The 19,227-nt window shown below is 29.0% G+C and overlaps 3 protein-coding genes across 5 annotated transcripts; 1 reads left to right on the top strand and 2 right to left on the bottom strand.

Moving 5' to 3' along the window:
* Window positions 1-5,351: 5,351 nt before the first annotated feature.
* LOC122529607 (adrenodoxin-like protein 2, mitochondrial) lies at window positions 5,352-7,145 on the bottom strand. The gene is made up of 4 exons (XM_043655892.1): window positions 6,711-7,145; window positions 6,203-6,315; window positions 5,944-6,076; window positions 5,352-5,529 (listed from the first exon to the last, which is right to left on the bottom strand). The coding sequence occupies exons 1-4, from the start codon at window positions 6,866-6,868 to the stop codon at window positions 5,439-5,441; spliced, it is 495 nt and encodes a 164-aa protein (XP_043511827.1). The 5' UTR covers window positions 6,869-7,145; the 3' UTR covers window positions 5,352-5,438.
* A 466-nt stretch (window positions 7,146-7,611) lies between these two features.
* LOC122529605 (survival motor neuron protein) lies at window positions 7,612-9,183 on the top strand. 2 transcript variants are annotated; one of them, XM_043655891.1, is made up of 7 exons: window positions 7,612-7,788; window positions 8,042-8,215; window positions 8,335-8,446; window positions 8,558-8,655; window positions 8,695-8,852; window positions 8,931-9,001; window positions 9,070-9,183. In XM_043655891.1, the coding sequence occupies exons 1-7, from the start codon at window positions 7,744-7,746 to the stop codon at window positions 9,126-9,128; spliced, it is 717 nt and encodes a 238-aa protein (XP_043511826.1). In that variant the 5' UTR covers window positions 7,612-7,743; the 3' UTR covers window positions 9,129-9,183. The 2 variants fall into 2 exon arrangements, with proteins under 2 accessions (XP_043511826.1, XP_043511825.1); XM_043655890.1 differs by having other exon boundaries at window positions 8,558-8,852; window positions 9,070-9,182.
* Window positions 9,184-10,190: 1,007 nt separating this feature from the next.
* LOC122529604 (katanin p60 ATPase-containing subunit A-like 2) lies at window positions 10,191-18,820 on the bottom strand. Of its 2 annotated transcripts, none has more exons than XM_043655888.1 (9): window positions 18,429-18,820; window positions 13,797-14,054; window positions 13,033-13,103; window positions 12,526-12,708; window positions 11,761-12,037; window positions 11,325-11,493; window positions 11,143-11,255; window positions 10,799-10,998; window positions 10,191-10,625 (listed from the first exon to the last, which is right to left on the bottom strand). In XM_043655888.1, the coding sequence occupies exons 2-9, from the start codon at window positions 13,857-13,859 to the stop codon at window positions 10,235-10,237; spliced, it is 1,467 nt and encodes a 488-aa protein (XP_043511823.1). In that variant the 5' UTR covers window positions 13,860-14,054; window positions 18,429-18,820; the 3' UTR covers window positions 10,191-10,234. The 2 variants fall into 2 exon arrangements, with proteins under 2 accessions (XP_043511823.1, XP_043511824.1); XM_043655889.1 differs by lacking the exon at window positions 18,429-18,820 and adding an exon at window positions 14,315-14,971.
* Between the last annotated feature and the right edge of the window lie 407 nt (window positions 18,821-19,227).

Genomic DNA, 19,227 nt, shown 5'->3' on the forward strand with positions numbered 1-19,227 from the left:
TAATTAAATATTTATGAATTACTTTATTTCATAACTATATAAATATTTATGAATTATTTTATTTCATAATTAAATAATTATTAAAATATTTATTTTATTTAAAATAATTATTAAAATATTTATTATATTTATTTATTTTAAATAATCACTTATTTTCACAATGCAACATTATTTCAACTATTTTTGAATTTCAGTTAGATTGCTTTTTTATTACCACTCTTCAACATTAGATATTCTTATTTAGTTTAACCGCATTTTAAGCAAAAATTTCGAGTAATTTAGATCACGAGTCAACACTTAAAACAGGGAAGCCACGTTGTCATCTTTTCTTCGACTATTCTGTTCCCGAGGAAAGCCCATAGCCGCCAATTATAATAAGTTAAATCGCGAAAGCCAAATGTTCAGGAAACATTTCACGCAATGCTGTCGTTCCTTTCCTTGTGATATGCGAAGTCGTGCCACATTGTCGGAATTATACGCCATTAACATCAATTCCATTATTAATGAAATGTCACCAATGAGACTGTCTTCATTTCTTAAATGCTCATCGTTGCGAATTTGCGACGTTCTCTGTCATTAATTCTAAATGACTTGAAAAAATTATTCATTCGAAGGCTACACTCCATAATATGAGTTGAAACAATTAACGATGCTCGACATTAATCCTTTGACAGTGTTTGATGAGTACAATCTTGACGAAGAAATAACTGTTTAAACGAATAACTGTTTATACTTGTTATAAGAAAAAATAAAAAAAAATGAAATAAAATACCTTGTAGCCTTCTACGTTTCGTTGTAATTCCAAATTTAATTATAATTAATTAATGAATAAGAAACATGTACTGGCATTTGTTAGTTAATTGAGTCGGATGTTAAATTAAAGTCGATGAAATCAAATGCCAATATAATATTAAAATAATTAAATTGAAAATTAATGAATCGTGATTTTGTGGTAACTTAATTCGAGTTTAAAACAGATGAAGTTTTTCTGCTTTTAACGAGTATAGTCGTCGTAGGAGTATGGTGTGATTTCAATTACCTGTGCAGATACACGTTTCCGAAATTTGGCCGTTTTAAAAAAATTCTTTTTAATAGAAATAGAAATTTTATAAAATCTCAGAGCTCCGCTTCAATTCGCTGTTTCGTACAAAGTATATCGTGAACAACATTGCGTGATACTTCGTTCTCGGATGCAAACTGCTTAAACTAGAAATTGTGATTCTGAACGTGTCTTAAAATTTCGCATGTATAAAATATGCACACGATGTGTATTAAGCCGGCTTGAAAAAATCGATTCTTTTGGGATTTTTTTCTAAGCAAACCGTGATACATTTTGGTATGCAGATTTATTCATACTTGAAGAGTATTTACAATTTTTTTTTAACGAAATTAGTGAAAGTTGTGGAAATTATATAGCCTCAGGTAAAGCATGTTTTTGAAAACGGGTTCGAATGGCTGACGTGATTCCGGTTATTTGAAACTGAAAAACCAGAATGCATCTTAATTAGTATAAATACGGCTATCACATGAACTACGGAAACGGCGAAATTTCGAAAATTAAAAAAATGGCAGCATTTTCAAGTTAAAATATCGATTTTCCTTGTGCTTTTCGTCTTTTTGGTGGTAAAAGAAATAGAAAAAAAAAAAACATCAGATTTTAAAGTTCGTGGTTCATGCGATAAAGGTACATCCGGTGAAGATCTCCTCCAAATTTCAAGTGAATCAGTCAACTAAAACGTGAGATATCCCGTCAGCCAGTTTAAAAAGTATGGATTTGAGAAAAACACGTTTGAAGTTCTTGTTACTCGTTGCACAAAAATATTCATACTTACAATCAATCGAGCAGTACAAAAAATAAAATACTATAAAATAATAATAAAATAAATAATAATAATAAATAAATAAATACTATAAATAAATAATAATAATATAAAATAATAATAAGATAAATAATAATATTATAAAGTAAAATATTTTTTGAGAAAAGCACATTTGAAGTGTTTGTTACCAGTTGTACAAAAATATTCATACTTACGTTGCGAGCAGTACACCTTTTCCTTTAAACATCTATAACTTTTCTAATTTTACGAATTCAAACAAATCGTTTTACATAGACATTTTCAAAAGCATATTATATACTTTGAGAAAATGTGAAGAAAAATTGATGTTTTTTCAAGCCAGATTAATATCTCCTTAATGCACTGGCTTACGATTTTCTTTTCGATCTCCTGTAAACATTATTCGTTACAACATGTCAAATGTAGAACGTTGAAAGCATTGTATATAATTTTTATTCAGTAATCTTCAGTTCTTGGTGAACGAAAATTGCAAATTCAAACTTGTATATTCGTCTCAGTTTTTGACGAACGAAAGTGATACGCGAGCATGTTGCATTTACGCAATTTCCGTAATTTCCGAGACAAATATATGACATCCTGACAAAAATCGTAGGTAACAGTAAAAAGCATTAAATATCATTGTAAATAACAGGATTTAATTAAGCGATCGTTTATTTTGTTTGTAAAAAAAAGAAAAAAAATAGAGGAAGTAATAATTCAACGTTTTCTGGTAGCAGGTAGTTTCTTTTTGCTGTTGCGATATATATTTCCGTCAGTCGGAAAGCTTGATTTAACCAGGCGTTGTTTGTTTCGTTTAATTACGTGTTTTCGTGTTCTTGTTATACATTAATAATCGCACGGTATAAAACTTGAATATGTCAATATGCCTGTATCGTATTCTATTGTGTATTTTGATACATGTGCATTTTAACAGCCGTATATTAAAACATGTATTAAATACGTGCATATGTAACACGTGTATTTAAACATATATATACGTTCACCTAAATATTATGTACATTACGTACATTTATTATTTATATTTGTGTAATATCTGTACAGAGTGTTTCCGCATTTCAGCGTTCGAACTTTGCCCAAGTGTATTCTGCAAGCAGAAATAAAACAAAGAAAGTTAATTTGCAAAAAGTCCACAAATGCGTTTGAAAAATTACAATAAAATTGTTAATGTTATTTCGAAGTACCGTCCCCTTTTATCAACGCTCAATTAATATCGAAGCACCGTTGGATTTATCGTGAGCCGAATTTCATGCAGATTTTGTTCAATTTCTTTACACTCTTCTGATTGATTCTTGCGATCAATTCGTTTCGTTTTTCCTCCCGAAGATAATGCATATTTTTTTAAAAGTAGAAATCTAATATGTAGATGCACGAGGCCGAAATGACGGTTCTTTTTGACTAATCCATCGTTGAAATTAAATTTGTCGAGCTTCATATTTTACAGCTTTTTAACGAAGCATTTGCGAACACTAGGATATTTTAGTCCTTGTCTATAGAATGCACTAGCAACGTTACGAACATTAAAATTAAAAAAAAAAAAAAAAAAAAACTCTATAATTCGAGACTGGAACTTCGATCAAGTTCACATTGAACGTAAATCAACTTAATTTTGTTATTTAAGCGTGTATACTATACGTGTTTGTTCCTTCTTCTCTTGCGTGCAGAACTATAGCTTAATTACTTCCAATAAATATGCAGTTATCGAATCGAAGACCGATACGAGTTTCAACTGTAGAATTATTTGAACGAGATATTAAGAAATATAAAAATGTATTGTTTCTATAATCCATATGTACATACACAATATGATCGATCATTTGTGTGTATAGAATGAATCTTTTTAAGAGAAATAATAATATCTTATTTCTTTTCTTAGTTTACTTCTGAGTATTTCGCGACGTTCGATATTAATTTTATGACGAACGTATTTATACTTTTTCTGTGTATTAAATACGGAATGAAAGAAATGAAAGAAAAAAAAATGAACGATAGAATTAGGTATCGGTAGGATTAAAATTGGCATCATATTTAAATAGAAGAGAATATCTTATTATCTCAAATCCGACTATTCTTATTGTAGAAAAATTTTTCGATTATAATTTAAGATTTTTGAAAAATTGTTACCGAACAAAGTGTTGATCTAATGTTTACTGCTCTACGTGTATCGAACGAATGATAGTATTTCGAAAGATGTACGAGACTCGCTAACTTCGAATTTTACACGTATTTATATAAGCCGAACGATTCTTCGTTATAATTTTTATCGAAGTATTTTTAATTTTCGTATTTATTTATATTCGCATTTTAATCTTATAGACGAGATTCTCTCTCGATTCTCGCTTTCACAATTTCCAAAGTATGACCGATTAGAACAATTGTTGGCCAATGTTTTTAATTTACAATATCTTCCGAAGCATCACTACATATTCGTTTAATAATATTAGATCAATAGAAAATAATGAAAGTACTTTATTTTGTATTTTCCACTCGCTCAATTATTATTAAAATTAAATTACTCGTTAAAATTCGTTCGATGAAACGAGTCAGAATAAAATTAACAACAAATTTCTCATTAATTTTGCGCTGTATTATTTTTCTTACTTTATAGCGTGTCGTTAAATTTGCATTTATAAAGATTGGCTCAATGTACATAGTATATAAAACGAATTCAGAGAATATACAAATATATCACATACGTTCTGAACTATATTCAAATTGGGCAGGGTAACCAAGTGAAAATATGTAAATTTCATGATAATGTACACTTTATATTGAATTTGTAAGAAGTGTAGAAATAGAATATTTTACACGTAAACAAAATATACAAGCGACAATACACAAGTTAAATTATTCATTAGGTCTATATATAACAAGCATAGTACAAAAGTGTTTTAGCTTTATGTACTGATACTTACGAGAAGTACCGACTTAATAAATGTATTTGGTATGTACCTAATTAAAAAAAATAATAAATTATTCTCAACAGATGACGAGAATTCAAATTTAGTGAAGCGTTTGATAGTTTATAAATTTTTCGTAACGCGTAAGTATTTTATTTCCAAGTAGTTAACAAATGCGAGCATGGGAAATCAAACAAAGGAACCAAGTTTTTTTTTTTTTTTAAATATTAAATTTGCTGTTTTATTGTTCAAAGTCAAAGGCGATAATGTATAAAATTTAAATAAATAAGATTCTTCGATACGATTGAATTCAATTTTAGAAAATAATATATTCAATGGTTTCATTTAACTATTGTTATGTAACATTTAAAATTATCCATAAGTATTCTTATTTACAATATTAACAGTACAAAATGTAAAAAAATTACAGAATGTTTTATACTTAATAAGATATTTTGATATACATATATTCTTTGTTTTCAAAATATTTAAAAGTTAAAATCAATTACAATTATATAGAGTCATGATATAGACTCATATATAGACAATGTAATAAGTAATCTTATATAATTAAATTTTACTAAATTTTACTATTATATATAAAATATATAAGCTTCATATTTAGAAGCAAAATTTTTTATTATCAACATTTTAATAATTGTCATGAAGTACCCAATTCTAGTTACGCCCTTGCATCATTAATTGTTGATGGAACTCTTACCTCAATTCCATCTAGTTTTTTAGTCATTACTATTTGACAACCTAGACGTGACCTAAAATTAAATATTGTATAAATGAATATATTGGTTGTTATATAAACCTAGCTAATTTATAAAATATTCTAATATTAATATTAATTTATAAAACACAACTTTCTATTCATTTGAGAACAATATTGTAAATATGTTAATACATATATTGATTTAGGATAGATTCATAAATAAAAAACTATGAAAATTTATTTATTATTATAATTTTAAATTCAAAGCTGGCAGATTGAAACTTTAGATTGAAATGCAAAGTTTGAAGTACCCTATACTTGGGTGATGAAAATAAGGATGACATTTGACAAAGTTTGCATAAGAAAAAAATAAAATAAAGGAATAAAATGAAATATTTGAAAATAATAATAATTAAATTAATAATATTTATGATGAGTTCTTAGATTTAGACTATTATTAACTTACGTGTCTGTCAATTCATATGCTAAATCCAACATGTCTAATTCTTCATCTGTTGGTTCGTTAGGAAGTGCGTCATAAACTTCTTTTGAAAATATTAAATGGCATGTACTACAAGTTAATGTTCCTTCGCAAGCACCTACATAAATAACAATGTTTTTAATTACATTAAAAAAAAATTTAAAAACTACACTGTATATTTATATGGTAGTCAAAATTAAAAACTAATAGAAATTATTCTAAATTATTCTTTTTTAAAACATACCGTATCCATCTAAATCAATCTCGTTGTTTACAACTATATCTAATATAGTATCTCCAACTTTCCCTTTTGCTTTGATTCTCTCTCCATTTGCTCTAACAAACGTTACGTTAACTCTGGAAATAATAATATTTACAATAAATAAGAATTATCTCTTTATTTATGAGAATTTTTGTTAATTTTCAATTAACTTCTTTTTAATTGCATGAATCGCTTATAATACTATAAATAATTGAAAGATAAGCCATACTTGTCTTAATAACATGTAAACAAGATTCGTATAGCATTTATGACAATGACATATATGCTTTTAGCTAGTCACTGTCAAAATGTCGCTTTTATTAGTTTATTTTTAAATATTCTATTAATACTATTTTATTTGTTAGACGTTACACTCCTACAAAGAGAAATATTTCTTAGACAACATAAATTTGTTAATTTCGATCTCATGTTGGAAGTTATGTGTTAAAACAACATTAAAAAAAGGGAGGAGAAAGTCTACGTTGCTTACTCTTGTTTTTCTGAAAGCTGTTGCGTGGTTGATGCTCCCCTTGTTGTCTGTAAAAAAGGCAACATTGTGTTGCTTGTATATTTTGAATAATTCGAAGCAATATTGAGAACTGATCTCGAGAATTTTTTAAAATGATTTACTAACGCCATTCTTTTCATAAATATCACAAGTACAGAACACCTCGACCAAACACTAAAAATATTGGAAATACCGATCACAGATCAAATGTACCTTGTACTTTATACAGAAACTTTCACGACATTCTTTCGATGTGATATTCTGGTACATAAGTGGCACGTTTCTCTTGTTACGACAGGTTATAATCTGTGATACAAGTGACGCATACCGAGCACGTGCTCTTCTGTCCATGCGTTTTAGAATGCTAGTAGAATTTATTGAGAGTGATGAAAATAAATCAATCTGTAATTTTTTAAAAAATATCACCCTTCTATAATACCCAAAAACTATTTTTGATCATATATTTTTTTCTACAGGTGAAATATTTATTTTTTTTTGTTTTTTTATTAAACATTTGAAATCTTACAAAATATTCCAGTTTTACAAGTATCTACAATATTAACAAGAAAATGTATAACTAGAAAAGAATAGAGATAATAATAAATAAATGTAAATTTAATCATGTGACTTCATAAAATTAAATCTTATTATAGAAACTATATTGAATGTACATAGCATGATCCATTCAATATATATAATGTGATTATTCTTGCTGTTGATTTTTTTTTTGCTATTTAAGTTTAATATTTGTGCTATGAAGTTTTATTGCACGTATAATGTTTATTACCGTATTATAATATGGTAAAAAAATACGATACGATTAATAAAATCTAGAGACATTTAATGCCAACTTTACCTCAAGAAATAATCCTCCGAATAAACTAAAGACTAAATTTTTAGTTGGTATGGTTGGTGGTAATGTCGACATTGTTTACATTGTGTTGCAGTGAAAGAGATATAACAAATTAATTTTTCAGAAACAGAATCAATATTTAAATAAAGTTATTTTTGTGAAATGGCGAATGATATGAATGTTCTTTTTGTGCGGGGAAATGGAAACGTATGTATACATGTTTTTGTTATTAGTTTAGTTTAGTATAAGATAGTATTAGACAATGGAATAGCAATTGATAGCATCAACTTTTAACCCGGGATTACCCACGTGGGGTAGGTCTAGTGCAGGTTCCGGCCCCTAGACCCCCAGGTGGGTAATCCCGGGTTAATAAATTTTCAACAAATCATGTAATATTCTTCTATCGATAACTTAATAAGACTCATATCAATAATAACATATGATTATTTATTTGTTTTAGGTTACGAACGAAGACAACGAAGATGTTTGGGATGATAGCGCGTTAATAAAAGCATACGACAAAGCTATAAATCTAGCGAAAGAGAAAGTTATCAAACGAATGGGATTAGACATTCAAAATTCTCAATTGGAGGAAAATATACAAGTAAACCAGCATACAAATGAACCAAAGAAGGTGGTGGTTTTAATAAAATATAAATTTCCCACAGATATTAATAAATAAAAGAAACAAAATTTTCATTTTATTTTATTTATTTATATAACATTAATTCTTTATACATTTTTTCTTAATAGAAATGGACTGTAGGAGCTCCTTGTCGTGCAATATACTCGGAAGATGGCGTAATTTATGAAGCTGTAATATTAAAAATTTTTGAAAACAGAACTTGTATTGTAAAATTTATAGGTAATATTTTTAGCATGATAGCTGTTCATGATATCAATCAAGAAATACAATTCGTGTACGTGGGAAATTACGAAATTCTAATTTATAAAACAACATTTTTTTTATTTACAGGCTATGGCAACACGGAGAAAGTGCAGTTGAATTCTCTTTTGGAATCGGAAGGTTTACAGAGTCAGGTGGCACAACAGAAGAAAGCTTTGGAAGAGAAATTTAACGAAGAAAATGATGAGACTGGTAAAACAAATTTTTCTACGAACGATCCAAAAAAATATAACGGAGAAAAAATGGATTGTGACTCTGAAGAAACAAGATCGTACAAACATCAGTTCGTACCTGGGCCATCTTTTAATTCTTTCACTGATATAATGCCACCTGCACCTCCTTTACCACCACAATTAATGGCCAAGTAATTTATAATTATTAATAAGCAATTTCTAATAAATAATATGATATGATAGTTCTAAATTTTAACAAAATATCTTAGGTTACCAGACAATGATGCGGATGCACTTTCAAGTATGTTGATGTCATGGTATATTAGTGGTTTTCATACAGGTAAATATTTTATACGATTATCTTGCATTAAATTTTCAATGGCATATTTTATTTCTTTTTATTTTCAGGTTACTATCATGGTTTGAAACAAGCAAGAAGCAATCAGGAGAAAAGAAAGCATTGTTGATCATGTCAATTTTTAACTATGAAACAATTTTTATATAACAATAATATAGGTATACTGATTATTGTATTTATTTACTTCATATTTTAGTTATAATTTTTTTATTAAGATTGGTATGAGACATCTCAAAGTCATATGTATTTAAATACATGTGTGCTTACATGTTCAATATATTAATATATCCGTATTTTAATGCTGTAATTCTGTAAAATATGTATTAACATATTCACGTTCTATTTTGTATGATTATCGATATGTAATAAAATATTACTTAAATATATTTAAATATATCCTGAAGACTATTTAAATATATTTAAATATATCCTGATCATGTGATATTCTAAGTTAATTTAGGTTAACAAAATCTAATCATCTATTTTGATTTTATTAACCTAAGATTAACGTCCCGTAGATAAATATTTCGTTTGTTTCATAAATCATCTTTTTGATATTGAATGTTTTATGTTTTAGATCCTTGTATGTAGAATATTACATTATATATTGATTTTGCGCGAAATGTTCTTAAATATTCGAATATATCGTTATATATTAATAATCACATGAAATAAAACATGAATATGTTACATTTTGTCACACATGTTCACGTATATTTTAATACTCGTAGAATTAGAATACGGATATATTAAGTGTTATGAGTATCATTAATACATATTTAAAACTATAATCTCTAGTTAATATAATCGTAGAAAAAAATAATGCATTCAAATCTCTATGTAACTTCAAAGACGAAAATATTTTTTTCATTTCCTTCTACTTTATTGAAAAAAATCTCATTACAATTCGAACTTATATTAGAAAAAAATCCTACTTTTTGTTAATCGATTCACTGGTTCATTAATTATTTATAGTCTAATGATGATGCATACGTTTTTCTACAAAGATCAAAAGAAGAATTTACAAAATAATTCTCTTTTTTTTCACTTTTTTTACTGAACTAAAACACCAGTAATTTTTGTTTGCAAACTTCTTCGTAAAAATTATTGGATAAAGTGAAGTCTAAACAAAAATTAAAGAAAGAATAACATGATAATTAAAATTTGAAATAAAGAATCTTTATTTTCTGATTCTTTTAAACATAATTTATGAAACTAGAAGATGTGACGATTCTCTGAGTCTTTCTTTTTATTCCACAAATTATATTTATTTACGTTCGTAACTGTAGGTAATGTTTCTTTCATCAAGTTTGCTAATATTTGATAATTCCTTAATTCATATTTTAAATTTCCGATAGACATTTCCTCTTTTTCAAGTTTTTTCCATATTGGAGTTATTTCTAACATCCATGCTTGTTTACAAAGTAATTTTATGTCCGCGCAAGAATACATTTCACTGTACTTTATTATGTCGTTTATAATATCTATGTTTTCTAATAAATGGTTGCTGAGATATAATTTGAACATTTTAAGTCGGGCAGTTTCGTCGGGTAACGATACATATATTCTTTTCTCAAGACGCCTGAGCAAAGCTGCATCAATGTCCCTAATAACATAATATTATCGCCCTTTTAATATATTGAAATAACACTATTATCTATTATTATTCTAATGATACAATAAAGAAAGTACAAAATTTCCAAAGTGATTATAAAGTATTATTTAAAAGATATTGAAAAATATAACATACGTGTATTATTTTAGATAAAAAATATTTACCAAGGGCAATTAGTTGCGGTTAGAAGAATTACATTAGAATTTTCAGTAGATACTAATCCATCCAGCCTAGCAAGAATTTCTGATCTGAATCTCTTTGCAGGTTCAGATAATGTATAGTTTTCATTGTTTATGGCTATCCAATCAATTTCGTCAATAAAAATAACTGTAGGGGAATGACTGTAGGCAAGATCAAATAAAACCTGTGCAGTTTAACAAAATTCGTTACTTCATTGCAAATGTGATGTCTAAACATTGTTTAAACAGCTGTTCATATATGAACGGTGAAAAAAAAAAAAAATTTTTTTACATTTAAAACTTCTTTAGACAGGAAGAAGATAACTTACACGTATATATTTTTCGGAATCGCCTCTCCATTTGCTCACCAATGAGCTGGCCGTTATATTGAAAAAAGTGCAATGGCATTCTGTCGCGACTGCCTTTGCTAACATCGTTTTGCCTGTTTTGTAAATTCTTTGTGAGCTTTTTTAAAAATATGGAGAGAGTGGGAAATATGAATTTGACTTACCTGTGCCAGGCGGCCCGTACAACAAAATACCTTTCCAAGGAGAAAATAGGCCGTTGAAAAAGATAGGGTATTTAACAGGATACACAGCGGCTTCCTTAACAGCGGTTTTACATTCTTCTAGTCCTACGATATCGTCCCAATGTACATTTAATTTGTTCAATATGATCTCCTACGACAGAAAATGAAAAAAAATATATATATTCTCTGTATTGGATATTATCTAATTTGTCATTTAACTGTTCTCAGACTATTGGAGCCTAGTATAAGTTTTTGTATGTGATATATTACTATTGTAATATCGATGACTCATTGTTGAAGAAAATCAATGAAAAAGTCGTATTAAACTTCATGCGTTATCCCAATTCAACAAATAAATTTTCTTCATATTAAAGAAAGTAGTCGTTCAAACGACTTTAAACTATGAAAATGAGCTTACGCGTGAAATATCTTCAGCGATCTTTTGCAATTCCGAATTTCCTGGATATAATTTTTCAATGCAATTCGATATCTTCGATTGTATGTTCGTTCGTTCCTTTAGATGATCAAGTGGTTCTTCTGATGGAGCTCCACAGTTCTGATTAGGGAAAATCGACGTCACTGTCATTGCGAGATTAATATTATTCGTATCGTCATCATTCTTTTCCTGTTCATTTTTTTCTTTTACTGAGTCACGTTTGCAAATTGTAGGCAATGGGACTTTTGATTTGTTTGTTCTGCAAAAGATGAAATTATAAATATTGTAATTAATTTTTATGTAATGATTTTTGTACATGTTAGATTATACAGAAAACTATACAAAGAATTTTTGTTAAATATATATATTTTCTAAAAAGTTGCTACCAAGGCATTCGAATTAAATTATCATATAAGTCGCAAGGATTTTTCCAGTTTTTTAATTAAGATATGTAACAAAGCTTCAAATAATCCTATGAAATATCCCATTTCAAATTATTCTATAAAAGGATCAAATTAAATTGTATTGTGATTTTACTTAACAATAATAACATTAAGAATTTTTCAAATGTTGCTGATGTGTGATTCAAGTATTTTAATTACAAATGAAAATGTAATATTTTATGTAGAATCGATAATATTTCAAATTCTACTATGGACAGGATTTATAGTTGAAATGTAGATTTTTGAAAAATATGATCGTCGAAGGAAGATTTTATAATATTTGTTGGATAATTTTAATCCTTACACTTTCTTTGCATTTGACGTTTCCTTTGTTATTTTCGCACACAACATAGGGTACTTCTGAAACTTCATCTTATAATAATTTTCATACTCCGCAATAATTATTTTCAAATCGATGTTGTCGCAGACCCGATACTCTTGAGTTAGACGAGCTTCTCGAAGTAGAGCAACGTTAGTTTGTACATATCTGGAAATAAATAGTAATTAATAAAAATTTCGTAAACATCTTGTTACCATACAGAATAATTAAGTGATCAATTGTGACAATATAATGTAACGTGTATAATCAAATTGTTTCGTCTTTCGATTTAAATTTAGGAAATTATACTTATTTATAGATTTCTAATTTCCAACTTTTTAAAAGATTCAGAAGAAGTTTCAATTTGAACTTCATTTTTTTTATTAATGATTGTAGAATAATTTGATTATTACAAGTTCTGAATGAAAGAATTCATTGGTCACTAATGCTAAATTATAACTAAGAAAAAGATTTGGATTATGATATACTCACCCATTTTGATCCAGATAATCATATATGAGGTACAATATATTTCGATTACGTTCCAAAATACGGTTCTCTTCCTGGTTTAACATTAATTTCTTCATTGGTAATTATTAAACCGCAGAATTTTATTTTTAAAATTTTTACAAACACTATGCTAATGAAATCGAATCCAAGTATTTATTAATAAATTTATTCTGTTTATTATATGTTATGATAAATATTCTACTTTAAATATTTTATATATTAGATACAATTTTGCACTTGTCAATTTTCTACAAATGCATAAAAATTCATAATCTGATAATCGTCGTAAGAAATTTTTCATTTAATTTTCTGTTAGATTGCAAATTCATTGAATCGCGTAGTTTCATGTGGTAGCCATCAAAGATAAGTTTTTAATATATTCTGTATCAGACCATTTTAAGCAAATTTTCATATGGTCTAAACCATTTGGTTTTCTCTGGAATTTTTTATTTTATCTTCATTCTTCAAAAAGCATCGTACCAAAAGACGAAAAAAAAAACAAATTGTTGTTTACTATATTTCGTTAACTACTAGGAAAATCGTAATTACGTTTACTATATTTATTTTTTATTGGTGTTTGTTATCTTACGCATCTTTATTAAGAATGATTATGTGATTTCACACATCTCAAATGTTTCTATCCTCGAAAGTGAAATATCTTATGAAAAATGAAGAAAACTTGCAAATTAAGTAATAAAGCATGGATCCACGTGGAAATTTCGGAAAATCTAAATTCTGTTTCTTACCTCTTTCTGTAGATTATACGTTATCTTATTCATGCTTCCTTGCATCGACAAATCAGTGTTCATGATGTACAGTCGTAAATATGATACGTTATATTTCTCGGTAAGGCGCTAGAATTAAGACTTCTAAAACAGTTTGTTAAATTACTGTTTCTCTGTGTTCCGCAAATTCTCTCGAATACTTCAGCTGAACAAAAGAGAAACGAATCGTTGTTATGGTGATGTTTGGCATTGTTTGACTCATGCATATACAGGGTGCAGCTGAAAATTATAAACTTTGATTATAACCAAAGTTCTAAACGCTTACAAGTGGATTACAGATTTTTGTCCAAATCGGCATTTCTATAAATTTAAATGAATGAGTGGAATTTAAGTAAAAATTTGTCATCATCCACTGAATATTATAGGAATATAGTGCTGTGTTCAATTACCAGAATGATGCAAAATTTTAAGGAGCCCCCGAATATAAAATTTTAGTTTCAGATCTATTTAGTTTGTAAAATATTTATATTGTAAAGAACATTGAATACGATATATCAAAGCATACAGATGTTACTAGTATAACTGTCTTCGCTCTCTTCAGTATCTATAGGGTGTTTCACTTTGAAATTCGACATCAAGGAATTAAATTAGATTATGATCTTTAATCCACTGTTGCTGCAATTTTCCCAATCAGTTTACAGTATCAAATCTCATTTTTTAAATATTTGAAATTTCAAAGATTATTTATTTAGTATTTTTTTCAGTATTTCATCTTTTACTCAGGTTCTATCATCTTATGAAGTTGAAAGAAATCGAGATATTTGCAGTATTGTGATAAATTGTTGTTCGGTCAAATCAGTTTATTGTCTTGCTTTTTAATAGTTTTTGTCAGAGTTAACGCGTCACAATTTTCGTTTTCGTTCCTCCAAATTTGTCGCGTCCTTGGTCTTTGAGACTCTTTGTTTGGGTAACTAGCTTCCGGGTATTTTTTACTGTTCAATTTTACAAACCCTCTCGGATTTTCTTACGCTACTAGCTGTCATCGTCGAAAAGTAGCTCACGACGAGGTTAATGACGTAGTAAACGACAAATCTCGTTTGTTCTCGGAAATTTTGTTTCGTGCCTTCAGTTTTGCTCCAACAAGTCAACTTTCACAATATCATTTTAAACGGTGGCTTCTAAATACGAACCTGCAGATTGGCCCGAAATTTGACCAAGAAAACAAATGGTCAAATCATGTTCCTAAAGAAGAATCATACGATTGTATAACAATTGTATAATTTTCTGAATTTTTTACGTGAAGTGTTCTCTATTCTGAGTGTTGTATTCAATTCTGTTGTACGATTAAAATATTTAAGTGTCTAATATCAATAATAATTCTACGTAAGTATACAAGTTTAAGTTTCAATTAACAATTCTAAATTTCTAAATTCTATACAAGCTTCTAACGACACTGAAAATGTTTACGCAGCTGTTCGTCAGAAACGAGAGACGAGAATGCAGACAGTAGGACAACCTCCGTTCGTCAACCTCCGTAATTGTCGAAACCTTGAAAAAAGATATCCAACTTTTGATAAACAGTAAGTTATCCAGTTATTTATGTACGGTGGCATATGTGTCTATGTTCTCTCGAATACTTTGATTTCGATCTTCGGTACGGTATCCCGAAGACTGCTACAAAAGCATCACGCGGTGAAGTGAAGACCAGTAGCTGGTGTTGCAGGTGTATCGGAGCGTTGGGGGTGGTTTCGACGCCGGTGCCGAGGAGGGGCGCAGAACGTGTTCGATCGACCCGCGAACGCAGCCCGTGCTCACACTGCGACAGAGTTCACTTCAGTCAGTCGCTGTTTGCCCGCCGAGCGTGTACAATCGCATCGGTCCAACGACTGTGTCTCTCCCCTTGTTTGTTCGCGACACCTGGCCTATATACTTGTCGGCTTATCGCGCGATTATTGTTCCCGTATTGCACTTCTCACATCTCGTCGCATTCTTGGAGAGAAGGTGGTATCATCCTTCGGCTCTTCGTTGCTCGGAGGAAATTTGTATCGTTTCGAACACATGGACTGCGAAGCACGAGGGACGATCGAGGCATCGGCGTGATGCACTTTCCTAGTAAGTCTCGCGTTTTTTTTCTTTCCTCTCGCGGATATACGTTTTTTCTTCGGAATATTTGAAAGATGTTCGACGTGAGATGATTTTGACGGGCTTGAATGTAATTGTCTCTTCTTAGTAAGTCTTATAACGTGTAAATTCTACGTATCTACATTTTGTTCTCCCTCGTAGGATTTCTTCCTTTCGGCTTTTGATCTAGGATTTGGGACAACGTTATCCAAGTTTGAATTTGATTAATTCTTTTATAATATAGCATAACGAAGGAGTGATTTGAATTTTGAGGATCTCGGTTTTAAATATAGATTAACTCTTTCGTGTTGCAACAAAGTTTATATTTAAGAAAGTTAAACAACTGAATCACTTAAAATCTTTAATGAATTCGGTAAGAAAATACGAGAGAGAATAGTTTTAGTTTTGTCTTTTCTTTCTCGTCTGATGCGTGAAACGTTTATTTAAATGTGTGTCGACGCGCGCGCGCGCGATCTATATATTCGGACCGTTCAAGTTAATTCGTTACATGTGCGATGAAAGTTGCGGAAAAGTGATACTCAACGTACACAGGGTATCGCAAAGGTATTGGCCAATTTTTCAAGACATTCTGTTCTTAATAAGAAATATCCCATGAAGATATTATTTTTAAAGATACTAGATACTGGATATTATTTTTAAAGATACTATTTTACTTAAATAATTATATAAGACTGCGAATTTTTATGCATTCATATAAAATTTTCAATTGAAACAGATTGAAAAATTGTACAGATTGCGCATAATATGAAAAAGTATGTAACGCAGTTTGAAGTATACCGCTTTCTATAAAATTTCGCTTACGTAAAACAATTTTCAATTCTATATTCATACAAATTATCTTCTCAAAAATCCGTAGTCTGATTATAAAAATTTAAATTTTAAAAGTCGCAGGATTCTCGTTCGTGTTTTGGAATTCTTTTCGTCTTATTAAATATTTAAATATCTCGTTCAATTAATCATATCCGATGTTTAATGAAATTAAGATCAATCAATGTTGAAGTAAATATGCCTTTGAGATATATTTACAAATAAGATTGTTTAAATTAAAGCGCGGCTGTGTTTCTAATAAGATCTTGAATGCATCGCACGCCATCGTGTCAGATTAGCATCCCTAAGTGATTGACCTTAATTACTAAATGGCAGCCACGATACGATTCAGTGATAGAGCTTTACATACGACGCGACGGACATTACAAACGAACGTAAGACATCTATTGTGAAACGTTTCCAATAGCAGCGTTTACGGTGAAGATAAAATCTGAACTGACATGATTTTCATATAAAAACATCGCAATTTTTTATTCTTTACAAAATCAATTTAAAAACATGAACAAATAAATGTTTGTATTCATATAATCATATGTAGTAGATCAGCCTCCTATATATTCAAACTTCTATTATTTATAATAATATAATAATAATAATATAATATCCAAATCCGTCTTACTGACTGGAACATTTTGTTATTCGAACAGAATACTTACTAGTACTAAATGCCTTGTCTCATGTTAGACTATTTTGCACGTATATGTTGCACATTAAAAACTTGCTTGCTAAAGTATGAGATGCAAGATTTTATTAAGAAAACAATGCTGATGAAACGTACAAGAGGTCATGTTTAATAAATCAATTTCACTTGTGTTTCAAGACGTTGTAAACGTTATTTTTCCACAATCTGAAAGTAAAAACGGAAATCATGTGTTCCTCTACACTGAAATATTCAAGAAGCATTTAGAAAAGGATTCCAGTGTTTAGAATTATATAGAATTATATAGAATTTTATAGGAATTAAACAAAAAAAGGCATATAGCGTTTTTAATAATTTGACTATTTTTTAAATTTTTACTTGAATGTATAAATATGTTATATATATATATATATATATATATATATAAAATATATAATATAATATATATTATAATATATATATATACATTTTTTAATTATATATATATATATATATATATGATTAAAAAATACAAATTTATATTAATTAATACTGGAATTTATTAAATTTACAAATTTATAGAAAAATTCTATTGCTCTACTGTATTATAAATAAATTATATGTTCCTAAATTGATACATAATTTTTGGTACACGATTAAAATATATAAGAGAACATATTTCTAATTTATAACGAACATTGATACGAAAAAGTTGGAATGGCAAAAAGCTTCTGACAAAAGTTTTCCAGCGTCATAACGACTGATCATTAGCGGACGCGTTGAACTTGAAAACGATCAATTAACACACGCGTGGTCTGCTTAATTAATAACATCCAAGATTAATTAACGTTTCGGAGTCAGCGCTCGATGTCAAAACACAGGCCCCGATATATCCCTAAAATAATTAGACCTGACCGTTTCGCTAAATTCGCAAGTGTGCATATTCGCATGAATTTATACGCACATACGCACATGTAGCTGCGCATGTCTGATCTCTTCTCGATAATTATTCTACACGTTATAAATTAATTCCGTGAAACAGAAGAGCGATTAATGCAGCTTACCATGAAATGATCGCACAGTGACAGTATTGGTATTGACGTCAGCTTCTCAAAATTTCTCGAGTATCGGGGTCGGCTATTTGGGTTAAGAATTTATTTCCAAGGTCCTGCAAGTACGACTATCACGCCAGATGTGAAATTTCCACCAGTTTCCAGTATTCTTTTTTTTTAAAATAATGGTATTGGACGTCGTGTGTAGAACGAAATGAATCAAGAAAATTTCCTCTTAGTTAATCTTTCGATGAATCTTCTGATTCGTACTGTGTATTTTGTTTCTTACTTTTCGCAAGGTCGTGTTCGATTAAGTGGAATTTATTGCTGCTTCTTGTGATCCTCAAATTGATGCGACTGCAATATAAAACGAAGATCGATGTTTATTGCTTTTACAATGATTTAAAAACAGAGAACTTTCGTGTATTGTGTACGTTATGTTAAAAAATATCTCAAAGTGTCATTAAAATTGCAATTCAATTTAAATCTGTCTTTCGGATCAATCTAAAAATGCGTATAGGGGCGAGAAATAAAGAACGACATTCATCTTGTATCTCGAAAACTACGATTAGAAGTGGATAGATAAACAGTCGTAAAAATAATGTTTTAGTAATATTTCTGCTTCGCTCAGTTAAGCAAACGCATCTTCAAATATTTTTAAATCAGGATAACGAATTCATTGTAGCACGATAGTAAAATATTTATATAAGGGTTCGGACATATTCTAATCAGTCGTAATTATAATAGAAATGTTTCTCGTATCTGTTTGTATTACTAGATAATAGTTGTTTCTCACTTGTTTCTCAAGATT

The sequence above is a fragment of the Frieseomelitta varia genome, unplaced genomic scaffold, assembly GCF_011392965.1.
Source record: "Frieseomelitta varia isolate USP_RPSP 00005682 unplaced genomic scaffold, Fvar_1.2 scaffold_299, whole genome shotgun sequence".
Lineage (NCBI taxonomy): Eukaryota > Metazoa > Arthropoda > Insecta > Hymenoptera > Apidae > Frieseomelitta > Frieseomelitta varia.

What these genes read in the sequence shown, in the direction of transcription:
- LOC122529607 (XM_043655892.1), bottom strand. Translation starts at nt 6,868, where the DNA reads ATGAAAAGAATGGCGTTAGTAAATCATTTTAAAAAATTCTCGAGATCA. An exon ending in CAGCTTTCAGAAAAACAAGA is followed by an intron (nt 6,316 to 6,710) that starts GTAAGCAACGTA and finishes TATTATTTCCAG; the next exon opens with AGTTAACGTAACGTTTGTTA. An exon ending in GATTGATTTAGATGGATACG is followed by an intron (nt 6,077 to 6,202) that starts GTATGTTTTAAA and finishes TTATTTATGTAG; the next exon opens with GTGCTTGCGAAGGAACATTA.
- LOC122529605 (XM_043655890.1), top strand. Translation starts at nt 7,744, where the DNA reads ATGGCGAATGATATGAATGTTCTTTTTGTGCGGGGAAATGGAAAC. An exon ending in ATACAAATGAACCAAAGAAG is followed by an intron (nt 8,216 to 8,334) that starts GTGGTGGTTTTA and finishes TTTTCTTAATAG; the next exon opens with AAATGGACTGTAGGAGCTCC. An exon ending in CCACCACAATTAATGGCCAA is followed by an intron (nt 8,853 to 8,930) that starts GTAATTTATAAT and finishes AAAATATCTTAG; the next exon opens with GTTACCAGACAATGATGCGG.
- LOC122529604 (XM_043655888.1), bottom strand. Translation starts at nt 13,859, where the DNA reads ATGAACACTGATTTGTCGATGCAAGGAAGCATGAATAAGATAACGTAT. An exon ending in GATTATCTGGATCAAAATGG is followed by an intron (nt 12,709 to 13,032) that starts GTGAGTATATCA and finishes ATTTATTTCCAG; the next exon opens with ATATGTACAAACTAACGTTG. An exon ending in TCGCTGAAGATATTTCACGC is followed by an intron (nt 11,494 to 11,760) that starts GTAAGCTCATTT and finishes TTTCTGTCGTAG; the next exon opens with GAGATCATATTGAACAAATT.